We start from the raw sequence: 22,077 nt of genomic DNA, 5'->3' as shown, positions 1-22,077 counted from the left end.
TCGTGTAAACATCAACTCCTTTTATCATTTCTGATGAGACACAGCTGCCCCTACCAATCACCATCAAACAAAACATTAACATACTCAATTTCCTTGGTTGCCTAACTTAGGTCCAATCTACTCAGCAACATGAACCCACGATTATTAATTGTGTTTATGAAAACGAAAAAGTGGTTGAAGTTTACTCCCCCGCCATTGTTATCCATTGACTCGTTAATGGTGATCATCTAAACAGTACTTGACAAGAAGAAAGGAATCTTGGTAATGTAAAATTGGAAATTACTCATGTGTGAGACAGAATTAAAAACACAAGTCATAAGTGTCAGCGATATCTCAGGAAGCGTGCTCTTAAATTCGTTGACTGAAAAAAGTTATTTATAAACACACGTCTCTTCTCCAACAAAAATGGAAACTGAGGCACCAAACGTACCGTTTAGATCTTCAATTCAACACAAATCAATTTCTAATCAAATTTAATTTGTATGCTTTAGCCTTTGATATTATCTCTAAAACTTCAATTGTCTATTTTATTCCTTGCACGTATATTCGACACTGATGGTCAAGGATTTTGAATTTTTTATTTCTCTTAGTATTAATTTCCTGCATGAAGATTGCTTTGAAGTTTGAAGTCATCCGAATGTGAAAAGACTAAACTCAGCTCAGTGACCGGCACGCACTTAACGAATGGGGTGTAAAGTTTGGTGTAAAAAAAATACATATATGCACATTCGTCAATACCACTAAAAGATGAAGGTACTGGTCGGAGGACCAAGCAGGAGATTAATTCATTAATTAATTAACGTTGCTATTTACGTTCCTTGAATCATAATTAAAGGATGTAAAATTTTGGGAAGTCCCACATTTTCTTTGAGTGGAATCTTAAAGTCTTCAGTCTATCTCTATGTTATGCCTACAAACAAACGCTAACATCATCAAGTATCAATCAGAATTCAGTAAAACATTCAACTATTTAAATTAAGCTTGACACGTATCTAAAAACAAAAGGAATATAGTTGTCAAAACTCAAACCTAGAGCTGGTCAAGGACCAGTCCCAAGTGGGCCCACGTCCAGTCCCATTTGAGACTAGTCGCTCATGGGCCTAGGACCAGTCCCAGGCCCGTGAGCAATTTCAGGACCCGAACTGGTCCCTACGACCGATCCTATGCGCTTGCAAAATTTTATTTTCTCCCCTATCTTTTTTTATAGTTTAGGGGCGAAAGAAAATTCTATAGGGGGGTTTATGTGATTTTTAAGGGTAAATTAGTAATTTTGAGGGGCAGCAGCGAGGGTTATTAAAAGCAAATTTTTAAGTTTTGTAAAATTTTTTGTAACCCCTATAATTTTTGTCCATTTCAAAATTTATAGGGAGTTTTATGTAATTATCTAGGGTTAAAAAAATAAACCAAAAGGGTTTAGGCTCGGGCCTTGGAGGAGGGCCCAGTTGAGGGACCGAGCCCTTCTCCTTAGGCCTGGTCCGGTTTTGAGAGCAGGCCTGCTAGGACAGGTCCTAACCGAGTTTTTGGGTCAGGTTTTTGGACCCGGTCCTAAATGCCCAGCTCTACTCAAATCGTCTCAAGAATTTGTGCATAAGTGAATTTGGTTCGTACATATGTCCAAGCCTCATTTAATTCAAGGATATACATGAGAGTTATCAACGAATGGGAAGGCAAGAAGGATCTTCACAACATCAGACCGCTTGCAAAATGTGATCATTACTTTGAGCAAAACCTATATAAATAGGTAGCTCTCCCTCATAAAATAGTGTTAGACACACACGATTTTCACAAAGAAATTTGAAAAGATACACTACTAGAAAAAGACTAGTTTTACATTCTCTTTGAACACAAACACTTGTAATCTCATATCGCAGATCGCGATCTCTTGTAAACTTGTGTAAGGATTAGAAAAAACATCTATATAAACAATCACAGTGGATGTATGATTCACTTTAAGCTGATAAAAACTCTCTTGTCACATTTGCTTTACGTATTTGCATGCTATTGTTATCATAATACCTCACTCATTCACTATAATTTACTCATGTGTGAATTTTTAGCATTTTACACTTGCAAAATAGTCATCAAAATCAAGCATCAACACTCTTCATGGTTATTAGAGGCCACATCCAGGTACAATGTAGCTCCACTGTTTTTACTCATTACACACTCTTCATGGTTACTGAAGACCAGATCCAGATACAAAGTAGCTCCACTGTTTTTACTGATTAAGTTGAGACGGTAGTATATACAGGAGGTGTGAGAGTGGGTCACATGTTGTGCTTCACATGTTGTTCACATGGAATTGCTGATTTTGAAGGATGATAATGCAAATCCATGACTTGGATCTTACCTGGAACACATTTTTAAAGTGATGTTCTTAGTGTTTGTTAAGTCACTAATTATAATAATTAAGGAAGCAACTTTTGGATTAATCTTTTCTATTTACCTTGCATCAATTATGAGATGCTAACCAAATCAGGTGCAGTAACTTAGATTTATAAAATCAGGTGCAGTAACTTAGATTTATAAGATCTGAAATAATAATGAAACAAACCATTGGTTCCCAAACAAAGATTTCACATCACCGTCAAACTCACTGCTTCTATGATCAGGAAAGAGAAAGAATAACCACAAAAAAAAATATATATGAAACCGACCATGGGCCACAGAAAATGCCTCTTCAGTTCGATTATTATTAAGACCCACAAATCTGAAGGAAACATGACCCTGCAGTTTCTGTATAAAACAAGTGGCTCAAATTAATAATGGCAGAAAATTCTGAAAAGGAAAAGCTTCAATGTGACCCACCACGAGTTTTTAAAGCCACAGCGACTTTCACCGTCCTTTTCCGCCCAGGACACAGATAGCAAATCAAAGAGAATTTGATAAAAGACTATTTCGAATGACACGACTACTATCATTTTCGGAGTTTGAAAATCACAGAACACTTCAATTTATGCACAGTATATGAATTAAGTTTTGACGTTATGAACTTTATTTACCAACTGATTCTATAAATTAAACTAATGAAGTGAGAAGTGGATTTTATAAAAAAAAATATGCGAATATGTACTGCAGAGTGCAGAAAGAAGAGAAAGGCCAATAAGTAAGTGTTAGGTATACATCGAAAAACAAATAACACAAAATTTTATTTATTCTCTCTACATCGGTCTCATGCATGAACAAAACAACGAGGCATATGACTTATATATACACGTACAAGTTTGTTCTTGGGTGTTGTCCTGCCTCTTATATGCATAAATTGATGACATTCAAATCCATCACCAATTCAGAAAGTTGTCTTTGAATTCACTTTTCACAGCCTAAAAAAAGTTTAACATATAACACAAGCATTTGGATTTTCTTCGATGCTTTGAACATGATAATATGTGGTCATATGAGGATTATAAGCTCTGTAAAGCTTAACTAGCTCTAAAACTGGGTCTGGTGGTGGTGGAGCTGGAGCTGCTGCTGCTGCAGCCTCTTTCTTTGGCTCTTCCTTCTTTTCTTCCTCTTTCTTTGGTTCTTCTTTCTTGGCCTCCTCTTTTGGTGGTTCCTCTTTCTTGGGTTCTTCTTTCTTTGCTTCCTCCTCTTTCTTAGGTTCTTCCTTCTTAGGCTCCTCTTTCTTCTCCTTCTCCGGCTCTTTTGCTGGCCCAACTAAGATAATATCCGTTGGCCAGTATTTTCGCAATTTGCTCACTACGTTTACAGGATCAACGGTTCCTATCACTGTTAATTTCTTTTCCTTCATGTCCATCGAGATAGCATCGATTCCTACAATTTTACAAACACTGGATTATAAAACTATTATTTTCTAGCAAAAAAGACTCTTATAAATAATCTAATTCACAAAATAACCATAAAATTTTTAATTCCATAAGTACTTACCACTATTATATAATATAAGATTAGCATCAATAAATCTTTTAAAATTTATATAATTAATATGTGGTTTTATTCAATTATTGAAGGATGTGGGAGAATATAATAGATGTCAAGCATACAGGTATAAAAGCTCCACGTGTAATCAAAATGTTTAATAGCTCATGCATTGGTTTGATTTTTGGATATTTCTGTAATTTATGCTTAGTATTGATTATCCTCCAAGTAGCGTAAGCGAAAAGGACAGTTAAAATGATCCATTAAACAAACTTTCTCTCTGTTTTTCTTCCTCTTTCGTCAAAGCTGTTAATGATCCATATATATCTAGTGAACTTTCTAATAGTGGACCACTCTTAAAGAGTGAGAAATTTGTCAAATACCAAATTAATTAACTTAAAAAAGTTAGGTGGTACAGTAAATATCAATTAGGTTCTTTGCAGATATCATGCAAGGAATGTTCATATTTAAATATAATTAATAAATCGCTTAAAATTGAAGTTTTTAATTCTTTCCAATGTTTTTTTTTTTTTTTGAAAAATAAATAAATAAATCGATTTGATACCTGAAAGAGTAGAGACTGTCTTCAAGGCCTTCTGCTTGGCTTTGTCATCATGCAAATCACACTTCAACACAAACTTCTGCAAACACGCAAATCCCGAAGATCTATTTTCAGAAACAACCAATCTTCTGATATTTAATTTCCAATAAGAATCACATCACATGATACCAAAACCCATCAACGATATCAAACTTGATTTAATACGTTAAAAGATGTTCTATATCATATGAAAACAAATTACAAATGTTAAACAAAGCTAGATCGATGTAAAATCTGGACAGACAATAACTGTTACAGCTCAAAAGAAATACGTTGTTAAAACACAAGATATGTTTATTTACTAAAACAAAACCAAAAATAAATAAAATTATTTAGAGAGAAAAAAGATTAATCAAAGTTTCAAAGCCTTTTGAGAAAGAGACCCAGATGATACCCATGGCCCATCCATATTCAAGTCAATAAGAAATAAAGAATCAACTAAACAAATTACTAATCTGAATAAAATAAATAACGTAAGCGTTATATTCCTATAAAAACATAAATAAAAAAGATGAAGGAACAAGAATCCAGTAAAGGAAATGATAAATAGTTAAAAGATGCGATAGTGGAAATCAAACCTTCATTCCTGGTTGCTTTTAGAGGGAAATTGCAGATCAGTGGTACGAGTTCAGAGACAATGTTGAGAGAATAAAGAGATGAAGAGAGATAATATCAATTGAAAAAAAAAAAAAAATATGAGTAGAGAAGACGTAATGGAATAATGCTTTGTTGAAAAAGATAAGAGAGATTGCAACGAAAAAAATCCGAATCAAAACAAGAAATGCAGAATAGGAAAGAGAAAAGTAGAGAGGGGGAGAGAGAAGGAATCGGATCAACTTCACCCTCGCCACTGCACGAATGTTGAAGATGTGTAAAACTAGTGGAGCTATAAAACGCCCGTCTGCCTCAAGAGCATGATTCAATGACGGCACAAGGGTAGACATCCATACCTTTCTATTTCTTGTCCACGCGATTGATAGGGGCGTTACAACCACAACCACCCACATGCTTAATTATTGTGCCACCGGTCTTTCATTTTCAAATTAAACCAGCAATCAACTTAAAATGATTAAATGTAATTAGATAAGAAATCACACAAATAAAACTAATTGTTATGCCTATAAAGTCACACTTATGTCAGCTCAATAAATGTCTTTTTGTATTAGCTGTCAAGCCCATACCTCCTCAAAAATATTCATACCAACTCTATTTCATTTCAAGAGATGAATGGACGAGAGCCTTCTATGTGTCAAGACAACTTGCAAAACACTCATTACATTGACCTCAAAGGTATATAAATTGACACGTCTCTTCCCGAAAAGGGGGGTTGGGCATATGAGAGTTAGGTATAGATTTGAGCTCAATTCTTTCTCTCTGTAAACACTGTATTTCTTCATCTTTGTATGTCTTATGGGCAATCATAGAAATAATCAGAGATCAATAAAATAACAGTGGATGTAGGATTTGCTTTAAACAGTCGAACCACTATAAAAACCTCTCTTGTCAATCTATTATTTATGTTTTCTGCAACATATATAATCGCATCTCCATATTCAAATCTCATGGATCCATCATGTGTAATTTCTAAAGCTCTCTTAGCACTTTGCAAGTGCGAGTCGTTGGCGTCCAAAATCAAGCGTCAATAGTTTGGTGGCCCATGCAAGCCTCAAACCTGCGTCAAAGTTCTCCGATCACATGGCCAGATCGTTGATCACACACTCAGATCGCTGATCTTTAGCTTCAAATCTCGCGTTCAAAATCGTTGAGATCATGCATTCAGATCGCCCAGATCGCTAATCGCACGCTCAAGTCATTCTGATCTTCGGTTTCAAATTGCTAATCTTTAGCCTCAAATCGAGTGGCCAGATCGCTGATCGCACACTCAAATCACGCGTTCAAGAACGTTGAGATCACGCGTTCAGATCGCCCAAATCACGTTGTTAGACCGCTGATCGCACGCTCAGGTCGTTTTGATCCTCGGCTTCAGATCGCTGATCTTTAGCTTCAAATCGCGTGGCCAGATCGTTGATCACAAGCTTAAATCGCGCGTTCAAGATCGTTGAGATCATGTATTCAGATCGTGTATCGCACGCTCAGGTCGTCCTGATCTTTGGCTTCAGATCACTGATCTTTAGTTTCGAATCGCGTGTTCAGATCGTTGATCACTGATTGCACGATGCGATCGTTGATCTCTTGCTCTATGATCGGGCTCGTTATGCTCTCAGATGGAGCTCCTCATGATCTGAGATCGAGCTTGTTATGCTCTTTGATCGAGTTCGTTATGCTATCAGATGGAGCTCCTTATGATCTTAGATCGAGCTCGTTATGCTCTCAAATGGAGCTCCTTATGATCTCATATTGAGCTCCTTATGATCTCAGATGGAGCTCGTTATGCTTTCAGATCGAGCTCCTTATGATCTCAGATCGAGCTCGTTATGCTCTCAGATAGAGCTCGTTATGATCTCAGCTCAAGCTCGTTATGATCTCAGGTGGAGCTCGTTATGCTCTCTGATCGAGCTCGTTATGCTCTCAGATGGAGCTCCTTATGATCTCAGATCGAGCTCGTTATACTCTCAGATGGAGCTTGTTATGATCTCAGATCAAGCTCGTTATGATCTCAGATCAAGCTCCTATCAAATCGCGATCAACTTCTAACTCTCAGCAATCGATCGCGCTAGGAATAGTTCGAGCTCTTTAGTTCGAGACTGCAGCCTATAGTGCAACAACCATTCAGATCAAAGACCTGAGTTTCTGAAGCGCGATTACGCACTCCAAAAACTGGGGGGCTTCTATTATGCCTAAAAAATCACGCTTATGTCAGCTCAATAAATGTCTTTTTGTACTAGCTACCAAGTCCATACCTCCTCAAAGATATTCATACCGATCCTATCTCATTTCAAGAGGTGAATGGACGAGAGTTTTCCATGTGTCAAGACAACTTGCAAAACACTCATTACATTGACCTCAAAGGTGTATAAATTAACACTTCTCTTCCCGAAAAGGGAGGCTGGACATATGAGAGTTAGACATAGATTTGAGCTCAATTCTTTCTCTCTGTAAACACTGTATTTCTTCATCTTTGTATGTCTTATGAGCAAAATCATAGAAATAGTCAGAGATCAATAAAATAACAGTGGATGTAAGATTTGCCTTAAATATCCGAACCACTATAAAAACCTCTTTTGTCAGTTTATTATTTATATTTTCTGCAATATATATAATCTCAGCTCCGTATTCAAATCTCATAGATCCATCACATGTAATTTTTAAAGCTCTCTTACCATTTTGCACGTGCGAATCGTTGCCGTCTAAAATCAAGCGTCAACACTAGTTAATTAGTATATTATATTATTTAACTATATTTAAAAAGTAAAAAAAAAATATATATATATATAATATATATATATTGTTTTAAATTTGATTTATAAACTTGTACTATTAAACTGTAACTTTTGTTTCTAGCGCGTGAAAAAAAACCGTCTGTGACTGTGAATCGTCATTCGTCAATATGGGCCATAAGATGATTATGGACCCCAGCAGTCAAAGTATCAACACACAGCAACAGTCATTTTTTAAACTGTAACTTTTGTTTCTAGCGCGTGAAAAAAAACCGTCTGTGACTGTGAATCGTCATTCGTCAATATGGGCCATAAGATGATTATGGACCCCAGCACTCAAAGTATCAACACACAGCAACAGTCATTTTTTACAATCAGGGGCTACCAAACATGAGCCTTCATGCCATGCCAGCCGTGAATTTAGAATGCAGACATTCTTAGTAATAATTTAAGTGAGGATAGGTGGTCCTAAATTTGCCACTACTAGCAGCCCAAATGGACCCCATAAGGCGTAAGTAGATTAAGCGAATCACAAATACTAGTTGATTAGATGGGTTTTTTACCCACGGATTTTCAAGGTTTTCTTTTTCCTAATTATGTATGGCTTTAAAAACAACTTTTAATTAAAGCTTTGAACCACCGTTGTGCTTGTGCATTGATTGAATAGGAACCATAAGACTTCTCATTCAGTAATACTTAGGATAACAAATAGATTTTTTTTTGAATTCATCCATGGTCCTTTTAAAGTTAAATTATTAATTTTTAAATATTTCATCAATTAATCTGTATACAGTATTGATGCAATTAAAAAATTAATTAATCTCAAATAACTTCATTTTAATACTTCATAAGAGAATGAATTAGGTAGAAGTTAATACTTTAAAAATATCAAAAAGAAAAGTGTTTAAAAATGGTTATATTATTTGATCATTTAAACTTAAATTTATAATAATATGTGCAATAATAACGTAATCACCAATAATTGAAGGAGCATAATGTAGCATTACCAAACCATCATCATGTTAACTGAATTTTGATTAGGTGAGGGATCATATTTTATGCACATTTTACATTTTAACAAGTCTAAAACGTTGTCATCCACAAGTTTGATCTAAAAGTCACATGATTTCTCACACCACTTCATTTGCTGCTGCAATTTTTTAGTCTACGAAATTCTGTTGGGTCATCATAAGAATTGAAGCTACAACACATCCCAACTCCCTACGTCATTCACAAATGGGGTAATGCATATATCTGAACTAGTGGTGGGCAGGTCCAGGTACCCGCCCAAATCCCATGGAATCAAAACTGACAAGCTCCTGGGATTTGGAACGAAACTGGAACCGACCAATTTCGGTTTCTAGTACTCAGAAAAATTACGATTACCTCTTAGTATTCACAAAAATGACAACTTGGGTCTTAGTCCTAATTTTGGTTCCTACAGTGGTGGAATCATAACCAGAACTACATAACACTTATTCCCATTTTTTAGAATCAGAACAAGCCCTCAACTGACCCTGTGAGGGCCGATTCTGGGTAGAAATCAGAACCGAAACCTCGAGTACGCATTGGTTATGGTTCTATTCTATTTTTTTGCCTACCCCTAATATGAAGTAATAGGGTAATAAAATAAGAATTGGAGCACGATTATAGTGTAATTGCCTAATTGGATGTATTTTTTGAATTTCTTATATTGTTGAAAATTTATTTTATCACTATTTGTTTTCTGATTGATTCTTTCGCAGTAAGCTAGTTTAATGTGTGGTGGAAAAAAGAAGAAAAACATTAGTATGGGCTCTTAGGCACTTAACATTAACATTACTAAGCACCTGTAAAGAAAAATGATCTTATATAAATTTATTATTATGCCAAAAATTTAAATGTCTTGACATATATTAATTAATTAATTGTTAAAACTATTATAATATAAAATTTTGACATAAATTTGTGATGCAATGCAATTCAATGATTTAGATAATGTTTAATTGATAATCTTTTAAATCCATTTGATTAAATTATATAGTCATATATTTGTGTTTCAAATCTACGTTAAAATTTTGTTTAACAATAATCTAACCCGTTAATTATTATTTTAACAATTGATATAGCTTTTTAATTTTGGTTATCAATTTAAGTTGCTTTTAAGTGAATTATTTTGTAACCGGTTCGGATAAACTCGGTTTTCCATTTGTGGCGGGTTATGAAAATTTTATAAATGAACGTATCCAATCCACCTGGACGAGAAAATTTCTTACACGTCATCAATTTTTTTTTTTATTTTTTTCATTGCATGCAGACAATTAATACTATGACGTAGGAGTTTTTCTTGTCCAGCCTTAAGGTTAAACGTAGCACCGGCCTATATTGCCATGACACGACAATACGCGAGGTCCACAGCCAGTGGGGGCTTGCATGGTTCATAAATTTCATCTATGCAAACCAAAAGCAGAAATTTTCTGAACCATTAATGGCTATTCGCCTATTCTTATTCAGTCAGCTTTATAATATGGGGCCAAACTTTTTTTTAAGTGTACATTGTTCAACCTCTCAACATTTGTTTATCAGTTAATACTTACTTGTAACAAGCATCTTCTTTTATATCCACATTTAATGAGTTGAGGACACTGACGTTCTGATGTGTAAGATTCTGCCTGGTCATTTGTGTATATGGTTCAGGTCACGTACGCAATTGTTGAAAATAAGCCACATCGTTGAGTTCAAAATCGAATTGGTTAACCAATTTTGTAAGCCGATTTAATTTTTCGGTTAAAATTTTTTTTTAATCGAAACAGAACTGGTTAAGGAAAAAATCGGTTAACCCATTTTAAACTGGTTTTAATTTAATATTTAATATTTTAATAATAAATATGATTTTTTGTTTTATATTTTAATTTAATATATTTATAGTAAACCGGTTAGTAAAATCGATTTCCATTTTCTCCGAAACTAGTACCGAATAAAAAATTGGGTTTTTTAATTTTTTGAACTGAAACTGAACTGATTTTTCAGATAATCGAAAATTCGGTTTAGTTGTCAATTCAGTTTGGATTTTACATTATTTTGAACACCCCTAATCATTACGCCATTTTAATACTATATAGTTAAGGTCACATACTTTAATTGTTGAGAATAAGTCACACCATTACTACCTTTTTAAGATTACATACTTCTGGAACTTGAAAATGGTAATACTGTAATAGAAACACTGTTTATTTTTACTCTCGTTTTTCATTCTCTCACGCTTGTTTTACTTTGTAAACAATAATGTTATGCTTACTCACGAATTTACTAACTATCTTACTACCTTTGTTAAAATTACATATAATACCCGTACTATGAGTATAATACCCGTACTATGCGTTATATTTATAAAGGATAGTAAAATAGTTAGTAAAATCGTGAGTAAGCATATCATTACTCCTTTTTAAATTCTAAGGGGCATAAACATGAACATGACAGTAAAATATATAATAGGTGAGGTAACATTTTGATTGAGGGTTGTCCTCTATGCAAGGGCTATAAGAAGGGGATAAAGTTAGCCTTGCAGCTTAACAAATTCAGAAATTCCCATAATTTCGTCAATTCTAAGGGCACCACTGTCGGCCTTTCAAATGTGATAGGTTGTCGGCCTTTATACCCTCAATGGGCCCTTCATGTCGTATTATAGAAGGAGGATGCCAGTTTACTGGGCCGAGAACATTAACGGCATTAAACCGTATATCAATCTCAATAAAGTTTTGGGCTTAACAAAGAGTTCGTCTTAATGTAGCACTTACTAAATGCACCACCTCTATTTCTTAGCACATCCATATAACCATATCGAATGGGAGTGTACTTGATACAATATTTTATGCATTTAGTAACACCGTAATGTATGAATGAATTTCTTCCCAAACTTTTATCAGTCAAAATTTTGATTAAATTACTCAAAGAAAAAGAAATTCACTTAGAATAGGTGAAAATTAATTATGCGATAAAATATATTTTGGTTAAAAATAATTGCCTGGAGTTAGTTAGAGTCTTAGAGAGGTCTTTTTTTTTCTCATTTCATTAACTTTTTGGTGCCATTATAATTTTCTCAGATGGCAGGGAGGTGTATGTAATTTACCTTAAATGAAATTGTGCATGCACTGAAATCTAACTGCCGTAAACGCAATATTATGAAGACACGTCTAACATACATGCCTAGTTGTCCTCCCCGCGTCTCCTCACTCGTTTCTGACTCCGTCGTCGCCTTCTTTAGGAGAAAGGAAAAAAATCTCAGCAACCTTAAAAAACCAGGAACAAAACAAAACCCACTATTCAATTTCCGAATGCATGAATCCAAAACCCTAATTCCAACAGCAATAAGTTTTTCGGAACAACCGTTTCTGATTCCTCATATTTCCTAAATTTTCTCAACCATCAATTTTCCAGTCTCAATGTTTCCAAAACTCTAATTCCATTCAAAACAATAAATTTCTGTCAAATTCATCGGTCAAAATTATTGAATGGATCACAAAGAATCTCATGAACGGGTAAATTCCTATCACCTCATACCTAATTCCGTCTGGCTTGAAATCAGACTCTTTTATGTACGAATTTCGCCCTGCGTGGTCTCCAGCGTGCCCGACCACCTAACCCTTTGCCACGTTCGAAGCGAGATCGGCGTGTCTCTCGAAATCAACGGTTCACGTGTCCCTGCGTCTGACGTGGCTTCGATAACCCTACGCCGCGATCGGCTCAACAAGGAATCATCAGAAGTGACGTACGTGAGCACGGATAGCGTGCGCGTGACGGGAAGCATCGAATTCGAGGTGTTTCAAGAGAAGGACATGGTTTTGTGTGGGTCCTTGGAGAGGATGGAATCAACGTGGAATAATGAGAGTGACGCGAGGGCGGGATGGAGCATGGATTGTTACTCGGCGATAGGTTCGTGTTCTTCAGCGTTTTTTCAGCCGAAACTTGGGGTTTCGGCGCCGGCTATTGAGGTATATATTGCTGGTTGTTGTGGGGGTGTACCGGTAATTTTGACAAAGACGATACAGGTGAGTCCGAGAAGGAAAGGCTCAAGGCATGGATTGCTGGATGCAATTCCCGAGGATGAGGAGATTGAGAAACATTTAAACGTTGCTAATGGGTTCGTTCGCCAGCGAAAATTGCAGGTAAACGGAGACTTTGATGATGTTCTAATCAATGTTGATATTTGTTGTTTTTCTTTTAGTGTATATACGCTCTGCGTTGATTTAAAATCAGTGACAGATGTAAGGTTTGGATTCTGATTAAATTATTGACTCAATTTTGGGAATGTGGCGTTGATGGGAACGATGAGTATCTTGTTTATATGAAATTTGGATTTGAGTGAACGGAGAAAATGCTGAGCTATATGTGATAATGAAAAAGTTTTATTGCTTATTTGAACTATATTTTTATACTAAAATTATAATCTTGACGCTTTTGAGTAATTGAAGTTAATGTTGATGGACATGCTCGCCTGTTGATTTTGGGTTGGGTAGACTGCTATTGTAAGTTCTGCAGTCTTTCAAGATAACGCACCTCCCTGGAATCCAAGCGAATTCAATGCCTACCCTGTAAAATTAACTTTAATGTGGTCAGAGTTACACTCCCAAGTCTTATAATGCATTTGGCATTTAGCACTATATAGGTGAATTCGTTCTCTTCCCCATTATTTTAGCTTTCAAGTTTGGTTTACTTCGCTTCAAAGTAATGGAATTCCACTGTATCATAAACGAATGAAACATGAAATTTATGCATTAGTGCATACAGACACCTTTAATGCACTTATAACATTTATTCCATCCTCTATTACCAGTCTCTGTCATCATTTCAATCTGACACTGTTGTTTTATTTCTCTTAGCATTTTCTTGATTTTCAAATTGAAGTACACTGAGTCCCAATCAAGTTCTTTTACCACATTGATTATGTCAGAAACTTTTTTAGTTTATTGTTCAAGAAGCATTCTTCATATTTTACACGACTTAAATTTGACTGAAACTAGGTTTTCTATATTACATTCAGGTAGATTAGATAGGCAGGTCCTTTCTCAAATGCTCTGATCACCATTTCTTGTTGATAATCATCTTTTTTCATCATTTATATAACTTGAATTTTAGGAATCACTCGTGGCATCTCTTTCATCAAAGCTGTTTTTGCAATGAATTGTTCTCTGTACTAGTTTTCTTTTTAATGCCCTTAGTCGTTATCCTTGTAATTCTAACTTGGATTCTTCAAAGTCACTTGTGACATGGTTACATATTCTGTTTACAATTAATGATTCATGCTTGATCCTGAAATCTACATATGTGTGAAAAATGTGATTTACTGGTTCTCCTATGCTTCTAAGTAATTTTCCCTGCTTCCTTATTTGAGTGCATATTGTGCATACATTTTCCTGGGAATTTAGCATGTTGAATAAAATAATTTTCATCATGGTAAGTCAATTTTATCAAAGTTGCATTAGTGCTTATATTGAGTGAATATTCAGATTGGTAAACTTGTTGAACATCCAGAGATCTTCTATTAGCCTTACGATTTATGGTTATGCTGGCTAATCGAAACTTCTAATATTGCTGTAAGATTCATTCTTATCATAACTTTTAATGATGTTGTAAAAAGAAATTTGAATTTAACACAAAATAGAACCATTATCGTAATAGTGATGTAACATGTGAGGTGTTGTCTGCCTGGAATTGATCAATTTTCTTGTCTTTTTTTGCCAGCCTGAATGTTTTGGTAATGCTTATGTTAAAATTCTCACAGGTTGCTTTTTGTTGGTACCTTACACCTTAAAGTTATGTACTTAAGGGACTTATTTTCAGCTGTAGCTCTTGTTTGGAAGTATTGATACAGAGCCATAAGCTTTTCTTAATGTATTTTTGACTTAGAAGTTATTCTACTTAGAGTTTCTGGCAATGCATGTTTATTTGCGACTTTGTATTACTTTAATTATTTGTGTTGTTTTTTCGGCTGTGCAGATTACAGAAGCAGAAGTTGATGATTATGAGTCAGATGAGAAAATCCATGGGAGTTTGTACTCGGAAGACATGTACTATGGGGAAGATGGCCAACTTTCATGGTTTAATGCTGGTGTTAGAGTTGGAGTTGGAATTGGGCTAGGCATGTGCGTTGGGATTGGAATTGGTGTTGGTCTTCTAATGCGTTCATATCAAGCAACCACAGGAAAGTTTAGGAGGAGGTTTCTCTGAAGCTGATCAAATTGTTCTTTATTCCAGTGGAATAAAAAGGAAAGGTAAATTTATCAGGTTATTAATGGAGGTTGGCTTTAATATGGTAGTTGAATACGAGTTTTGATAGCTGATCTGGGAGTTGTACAGTATATCAGCTGGTAGTTTTGAGTTTTACTTGTTGACATAAAGGTTGTAGGGGTGCAGCTGAAAGTGTTATGTGACATTCTCATGTCATGGCTGCTTACAAGAGCATGGACATGCTGTTTCGAATGAAATGTGGATCGAACGTTCACAACCTCTTGAGGCATGAGAATTTGAATATTAATAATATAATAAGCTTCCAGGGGGGATATTGGGACTTGTTAAGTAACCGGCATGAATTTGTGTGAGTGTGAGAAAAAAGTGTATCTAGTAGTCCATGTGATGTAGAAATTTTGCCATGTACGTTTTGAGAAATGTTTGTAGTCTGGGTGCCTTTGTGGTATTCTTGTATTCTATTAAATTGTCGCAACATGTTTTTCTTTCATTTTCAAAAATAAATTAAAATGCGTTTCAAGTGTTTATCAGCAATTTTTTGTTAATGGTAGTTTCTTCCCTGTAGAAGCAATGAACACTAATGAGTTTTCATTTAAGCATTCCCTTCCGCTTTCTCATGAGGCTTGATCGTCGTTAGTTTTATTCTACCGAAAGATCCTTCCCTGTAAGTGCAGTGCAGGAAGCCATTGGAAGATATGCATACATGATGAACACTAGTTCATCTCTAAATTAAAATTTCAATTACCCCATTCGATTCGTCAAATTGTGTTTTGCACTCCTGTCTTAACTCAATTGTTTCCTTCTTTTGGGAAATTATTGGTAAGACAAAATAGCTGAACGGTGAGGAGTCAAAGTTAAGTTAATGAAAGAGAATGAAAATTATTTTGATTCCAGTATTTAATAAAAATTAATCATATTATCTCTCTAATAATTAAATAATATGTTTATTTTAGGAATTATGGCCGGAATGTTTTTACAATTTCTAAAAAGATATTTGGAGAATGTTTAGTTAAATTAACAAATTTATGAGGGTTTAAAGAAATTAAAAAATGTAAAATAATATTTTGAGAATAATGACATTTTACTGTTTAATTTTATTGAAAATACTAATAATAATATTATTTCTAACAGCGTAACAAACGAAGCCTTAATTCTTTTAAAGTATTTTTCAATCGCAATGTGAAAATATAATTATATCTATTTCGTGGATTAATATTTAAATTGTTTACACAATGAATCTAAAATTTGAATTGTAATTTTAAGCGTAAGATAGACTTGTAATGGTGTTAACGTCAAGGTTTTAATTTAAAGTAAGGATACAAAAGTAATCTCAATACTGCAAAAATGTAATCAGGATTCATTTTTTCCCCTAAAAATTAGCCCAGGAGGGCTATTTTGAAAGACTCCCGCAATCGGGATATAATTGCAATTTAACAAGACTTACCCAACTCTTCGAATAGAATAGGGTCAGATCTTAACGGTGGGGACATTTCGACCTTCCCGACCCTCTGGAGCAGCAAGCCTGCAACCAAAATAAAATAATAAAAATAAAATCAAAGCAAAATAACGACGCATCATCAGTATCCTCCGTCCACTAAGCCCTCGAAAATGCCCAAAATTACAACATTAAACCCTAACCACCTCAACTGAAAAATAACACTGACCACACTCGGAGAAGAAACATAGCGGGGGAGACACCGGAGACGATGAAAAATAGATCCTCTGCACCAATGCCTCACCGTAACAACCCCACACCCCTTCCTTTTGTGGTTACTCTTAACTGCATCGATGACTGCGTCTTAGAACAAGACTCCCTAGCCGGCGTTGCTTCCGTCGAGCACGTCCCGCTCAGTCGCTTATCCGATGGCAAGATCGAAGCAGCCGCCGCTGTCCTCCTTCATTCCCTCGCCTACCTACCACGCGCCGCGCAACGCCGGCTCCGTCCCTACCAGCTTATACTGTGTCTTGGCTCTTCTGACCGCGCCGTCGACTCCGCACTCGCCGCCGACCTCGGTCTCCGGCTGGTCCACGTTGACACCTCGCGAGCCGAGGAGATCGCTGATACTGTGATGGCTCTTGTCCTCGGCTTGCTGCGACGCACGCATTTGCTTTCTCGCCATGCGCTCTCGGCTTCGGGATGGCTAGGCTCGGTGCAGCCGCTATGTCGAGGAATGAGGCGGTGTAGAGGTCTAGTCTTGGGGATCGTAGGTAGATCTTCATCGGCTCGGGCTTTGGCGTCGAGGAGTTTGGCTTTCAAGATGAGTGTGCTTTATTTTGATGTTCACAAGGTACTTTTTCACAATGTTGATTAAATTTTGAATAGAAATTTATGTTTTTGGTTTTAGCAATACCTAATGTGCCTTGTTTGATGTTTGCAAAGAAACCAAATAGGATTTAAATTTTTTTGGCGTTGATTTCAATTTGAGCTAATGTTTATGTTGTAACTTTCATGATGAGGTTTTAGTTGCTAATATTGTGATTATGTATAGTTTATGGGAATAATCAAGCTTACTAGTTATTAGTTTTTAAAGGTTTATCTGGTCAATGTTTAGGGTATCAAGTCTGGAAGATTAGGGAGCGCAAATCTTTAAATGAAGAGCATTATGAGTTTGTAGTAGATATATTTATGCGTTTTAATGTATTTGCATTTTACTGCTTTTGCATGAGATAAGAACTGAATGATGTGAACAATCACTTTGAAGTAATGTGAAATTTCTCCTATAGGGTACAATTTTAGATTCTTATAAACTTAAATATTTTATTTTCGTTTTTCCTGAATTGAAGAGGGTTATCTACAATATTGAATGAAAAGAACTCCTTTGTGAAAATTTGCACAAGATCTTGAGTGATTATGATGTATACTGTTATCATGTGGATTACCCTTTTCAGAAGTATTTTCACTTAAATATTTTTTCATGTTGTCTCTGCACACTTTTGAGCTTGTAAATGCACTAACATGTAATTTATGACTTGCTCATCAAATTTGAAGTTGAATTTGTTCTGAATTAACTTTTCTCCTACAGAGTAAAGGAAAATTTGCATTTCCTTCAGCTGCCCGAAGGATGGACACTCTTAACGATTTACTAGCTGCAAGTGATGTTATCTCTCTTCATTGTGCTGTAACAAATGAAACAATTCAGATTATCAATGCGGAATGTTTGCAGCATTTAAAGCCTGGTAAATTTGCTTCATCTTTGATGATCCTCCCCTACTAAATTATTGAGATCTCTTCTATTTACCTATAAGTCGGAATATTTTTTTATTGTTTCACATAGGGGCATTTCTTGTGAATACGGGCAGCAGTCAGTTGTTGGATGATTGTGCTGTGAAGCAGCTTTTAATTGATGGCACCTTAGCTGGCTGTGCCTTGGATGGTGCTGAAGGGCCACAATGGATGGAAGCATGGGTAAACATCAGAACATTCTGATAATTAGTAATGCTGCAATATTATTGCCAGCCACATGATTTCAAAATCTTTTATTTCTTCTTCTCTATATGTCAAAGAATTCTTCTTTTCCTTTGCTCTCTCTCCATTTCTCACTGGATCAAGACTTCTTTATTTATGTACTAGATTAGGAATCAGTAGCAACATCCATCCTGTAAAAGTCTAATTTCTTTCCTTTTCTTCCTTGATTGTTATTCTCTGGTACTTTCTATTATGCATACTGGATAAAATACAGTTGCTTCTTTGCATGAATGCCAATGTCTTCTGGTTTTTAGTGAAAAGGTTACGATTGATGATTGAGTACCGGAGACTGAAAACTTATGTTTCAGTCATAGTTTTTTCAAGTGCCTTATGCTTAAGACATTCTGTTTCTCAATTATGGAGCAGCTTTTCTCAAATATAACACAGGGCCAAGTTCCTCTAGTTTTAGGCAATTTGGCTAAATCTGGTAACTTTATTCATTGAGTTACATGCATGTGTTTTAAATAATCAGTGGAAGGCATATTTAGTAGCTGAATAAGTTTAATTTTCTCTTTAACTTATTTCATCATGACTTATGCTAGAGAGTACCTGAGAGTTCAATAAGATAAGGTGCCATTAATCTGTGTCATATTCACTGCTTTAGGTTAGGGAGATGCCAAATGTATTGATCCTACCTCGCAGTGCGGATTACAGTGAAGAAGTATGGATGGAGATAAGGGATAAGGCCATTTCTATATTGCAAACGTTCTTCTTTGATGGGGTTATTCCGAACAATGTCATTTCGGATGAGGATGAGGACAAAAGCGAAATGGGTGATGAAGTTGAACAATTTGATAATCAAGACAATGTGAGTGCACTTCAGGGTTCTGTTTCTGAGCAACTGACAGATGATATCCAAGTTACTCCAGAAAGCTCTCAGAAAAAGGGGATCAGTCTATCAAAAGATTCGCCTAGCCAGCCGCAAGGTTCAGGTTTGTCTCAAAATACTACCTCTAAATCTGATGGACGGCGTAGCAGGTCAGGTAAGAAGGCCAAAAAGAGGCTTGCCCGTCAAAAATCTTTGCGAAAATCGGATGATCCCTCTGCATTAGAAAAAGAAAGTACTTCACATAGAGAAGATGATACTGCTATGAGTGGCACAGATCAAGCCAGTTCTCGGTGTGCTTCCCCTGAAGACTCAAGAAGTAGGAAAACACCTATAGAATTAATACAAGAGTCAACATCTGAACAGCATCTAAAATCTAGCAAAAAGCTCAGTGGAAAGTCTGTGGAAATGCTGAAAGATGGTTACGTCATAGCTCTATATGCAAGAGATCGCCCTGCACTCCACGTCTCCAGGCAGAGACTTAAAGGCGGTGGCTGGTTCCTAGACACCATGTCAAATGTAACAACGAGAGATCCTGCAGCTCAGTTCCTTGTTGTTTCTAGAAGCAAGGTTTGTTGGCAAAAGATTATTTATTTTTTTACTTCCATTGGGCTCAGGTTTCAATCGAGATTAATTATAATATGGGTAAGTATAATTGAATTTGTTATTCTGACCATCTGATATGATCATATGGTTTATTTTTCTCAGGACATAATTGGTTTGCGTTCTTTTGCTGCTGGTGGAAAGTTATTGCAGGTTAATTTATATCCTAGAAAACTAGTTGGGAAGTGTTTCTCAAAGCCTATTTACTAATATTTCATTCGGGATTTATTGCAATTTCGTGAAGTTCAAAAAATTGCTGCCAGAAATTTAGTCTGGAATTGCTGATTTTTCCTTGTGGAAAAAATCAAACTCTTTTATTCTAGAAGATCTTCTTTATCATGTTTTGTCCTTTTGTCACCTCATTGAAGTGGAGAGCACATGCCGTTATACTATTAAGGGTTTTTGTGCTTGGGTATCGAACTCAGATTTTGTTGACATTGCAGATTAATAGAAGAATGGAGTTTGTATTTGCTAGTCATAGCTTTGATGTTTGGGAGAGTTGGACAATGGAAGGTTCTCTGGATGAATGTAGACTTGTCAACTGTAGAAATCCCCTGGTAATTTTTAAATCATTATTATTATTATTATTTTTTAACTTATTTAAAAATCCTTATGAGTTGGTTTGAAAGTGTAAACCTTGCATGACTTCACTACTTTCTGGGGGCATCCCCTAATTGCTTCAATTGACAAATTGCAGGCTGTTCTGTATTTACGCATTGTGATTCTGGCGGCTGTGGGTGAAGATGATGGGGTTACTCGTTGGCTTGATTAGATTGTGAACTTAGAGACTTGACAAAAATCTTAAGTTTTCCTCGCCAATATCTTTACTCTTTAAGAGATTTGTATTACTCAAAGTTGTTTGTAAAGCATTGCTTTCTTTCTTCTCTTATATTCTTCCTTTCTCCTTTTCTTCTTTTGCATTCTTTTCAGCTTTGTATGATTTCCTGTCTCGCTTTGTTCGGCCAGATGACACTAGAGTTAAATGTACAAGAGATTGTGTTTTTTGTATCTTTCAGAACGGATTCTTCCGGATATCAAAGAAGTGCCATTGCGGATCAGTATATTATCAGTATTAAGTGATAAAGCTTATTGTTGCTGTCATAAACTTGTGCCTTGTGTACCAATATCGCTGCGAATTTTATCTATCTGGACCGTTATGATATTTATTACCACAAAGGTAAAGTGTAAACAGCTACTTCCTGCGTCATGTTTGGTAGGGACGTTTAAAGCTAGCGGCAGTTTCGTGTTTAGCTGAACGACACTAAGTCATGTCGTACATGTTCCGGAGAAACTATGCGCCGAGACCTATCTTGGAATGGGTTATATATGGAGAAACGTTTTCTTGTACAATTTAATTAGAGAAAGTGAAAAAATGACAATCGTCTTGATTCTTTCGATTGCTTATTGATGTAATTATATGAAAGATATATTTTAGGAAATTTAGATTGTTGAATTTTTTAATTTAAGTGCTCTCTGAAGCCGAAAAGAAAACAAAAATTCGTCACATGATCAGTAAGCAAAACATTACTTGTTTAATTTTACTTTGGTTTATTGAAGCAATAAGCGGATCTAGATTTGTCATCAATTTTGGGTTTCTTGGCGTATTGGTTTGATTTTCTTGGACAACTTGGGGATTTGAGTCATTTGACAAAGTAGCTTTGGAAGTAAAATCCGTGTTCTAGTGGACTTGGTAAATGGTTTAATAATATGGTTGGTTGTCATGATCTAATTGACCATTTTAGAGTAATTGCCTCCTTAGTCCTTACCCATTAAATTGTCGTTCAGTACAAAATCTTGGTCACCAAAATTAAAGGCCAGGATCTTAACGGACAAAGCTGATCTCGTCCTTGCCAGAACTTTCAATAACTACCTTTCCATTTGGTGTCTCCCTGTCTCCCATGAAGGGTGCAGCCGTAATTTCAATTGAATAATACTTCGCGTACTAACGAATTATACTAACCAGTATACTAACCTTTGTTAAAATTACATATAGTATTCATATTATGCGTATAATATCTATACTATACTTTAAATTAGTATAATGGTTAGTAAAATCTGTTAGTACACATAGCATTACTCATTTCACTTATTAAGATATAAAATCCTACTAAATGGTTGTGTTTGGGTCATTATTTATACT

At 35.6% G+C, this 22,077-nt stretch overlaps 2 protein-coding genes across 2 annotated transcripts; one reads left to right on the top strand and one right to left on the bottom strand.

Moving 5' to 3' along the window:
• Positions 1 to 3,120: 3,120 nt before the first annotated feature.
• Positions 3,121 to 5,354, bottom strand: LOC116134306 (heavy metal-associated isoprenylated plant protein 39). The gene is made up of 3 exons (XM_031419994.1): positions 5,059 to 5,354; positions 4,445 to 4,520; positions 3,121 to 3,774 (listed from the first exon to the last, which is right to left on the bottom strand). Exons 1-3 carry the CDS (start codon positions 5,062 to 5,064, stop codon positions 3,335 to 3,337), a joined length of 522 nt encoding a protein of 173 aa, XP_031275854.1. The 5' UTR covers positions 5,065 to 5,354; the 3' UTR covers positions 3,121 to 3,334.
• A 6,646-nt stretch (positions 5,355 to 12,000) lies between these two features.
• LOC116134202 (C-terminal binding protein AN-like) lies at positions 12,001 to 21,353 on the top strand. Its single transcript, XM_031419876.1, has 9 exons — positions 12,001 to 12,962; positions 14,794 to 15,014; positions 16,718 to 17,330; positions 18,066 to 18,219; positions 18,318 to 18,448; positions 19,113 to 19,904; positions 20,043 to 20,090; positions 20,381 to 20,494; positions 20,635 to 21,353. The coding sequence occupies exons 1-9, from the start codon at positions 12,309 to 12,311 to the stop codon at positions 20,707 to 20,709; spliced, it is 2,802 nt and encodes a 933-aa protein (XP_031275736.1). The 5' UTR covers positions 12,001 to 12,308; the 3' UTR covers positions 20,710 to 21,353.
• The last annotated feature ends 724 nt before the right edge of the window (positions 21,354 to 22,077 follow it).

Source organism: Pistacia vera, unplaced genomic scaffold (assembly GCF_008641045.1).
Source record: "Pistacia vera cultivar Batoury unplaced genomic scaffold, PisVer_v2 Contig284, whole genome shotgun sequence".
Lineage (NCBI taxonomy): Eukaryota > Viridiplantae > Streptophyta > Magnoliopsida > Sapindales > Anacardiaceae > Pistacia > Pistacia vera.
This window is presented reverse-complemented; position numbering and strand designations above follow the sequence as displayed.

Coding starts and splice junctions, on each gene's coding strand:
- LOC116134306 (XM_031419994.1), bottom strand. Junction 3,775..4,444: donor GACAGTCTCTACTCTTTCAG/GTATCAAATCGA, acceptor GTAAAATTGTAG/GAATCGATGCTATCTCGATG.
- LOC116134202 (XM_031419876.1), top strand. CDS start 12,309: ATGGATCACAAAGAATCTCATGAACGGGTAAATTCCTATCACCTCATA. Junction 15,015..16,717: donor ACAGGAAAGTTTAGGAGGAG/GTTTCTCTGAAG, acceptor CCACACTCGGAG/AAGAAACATAGCGGGGGAGA. Junction 18,449..19,112: donor CACAATGGATGGAAGCATGG/GTAAACATCAGA, acceptor TCACTGCTTTAG/GTTAGGGAGATGCCAAATGT.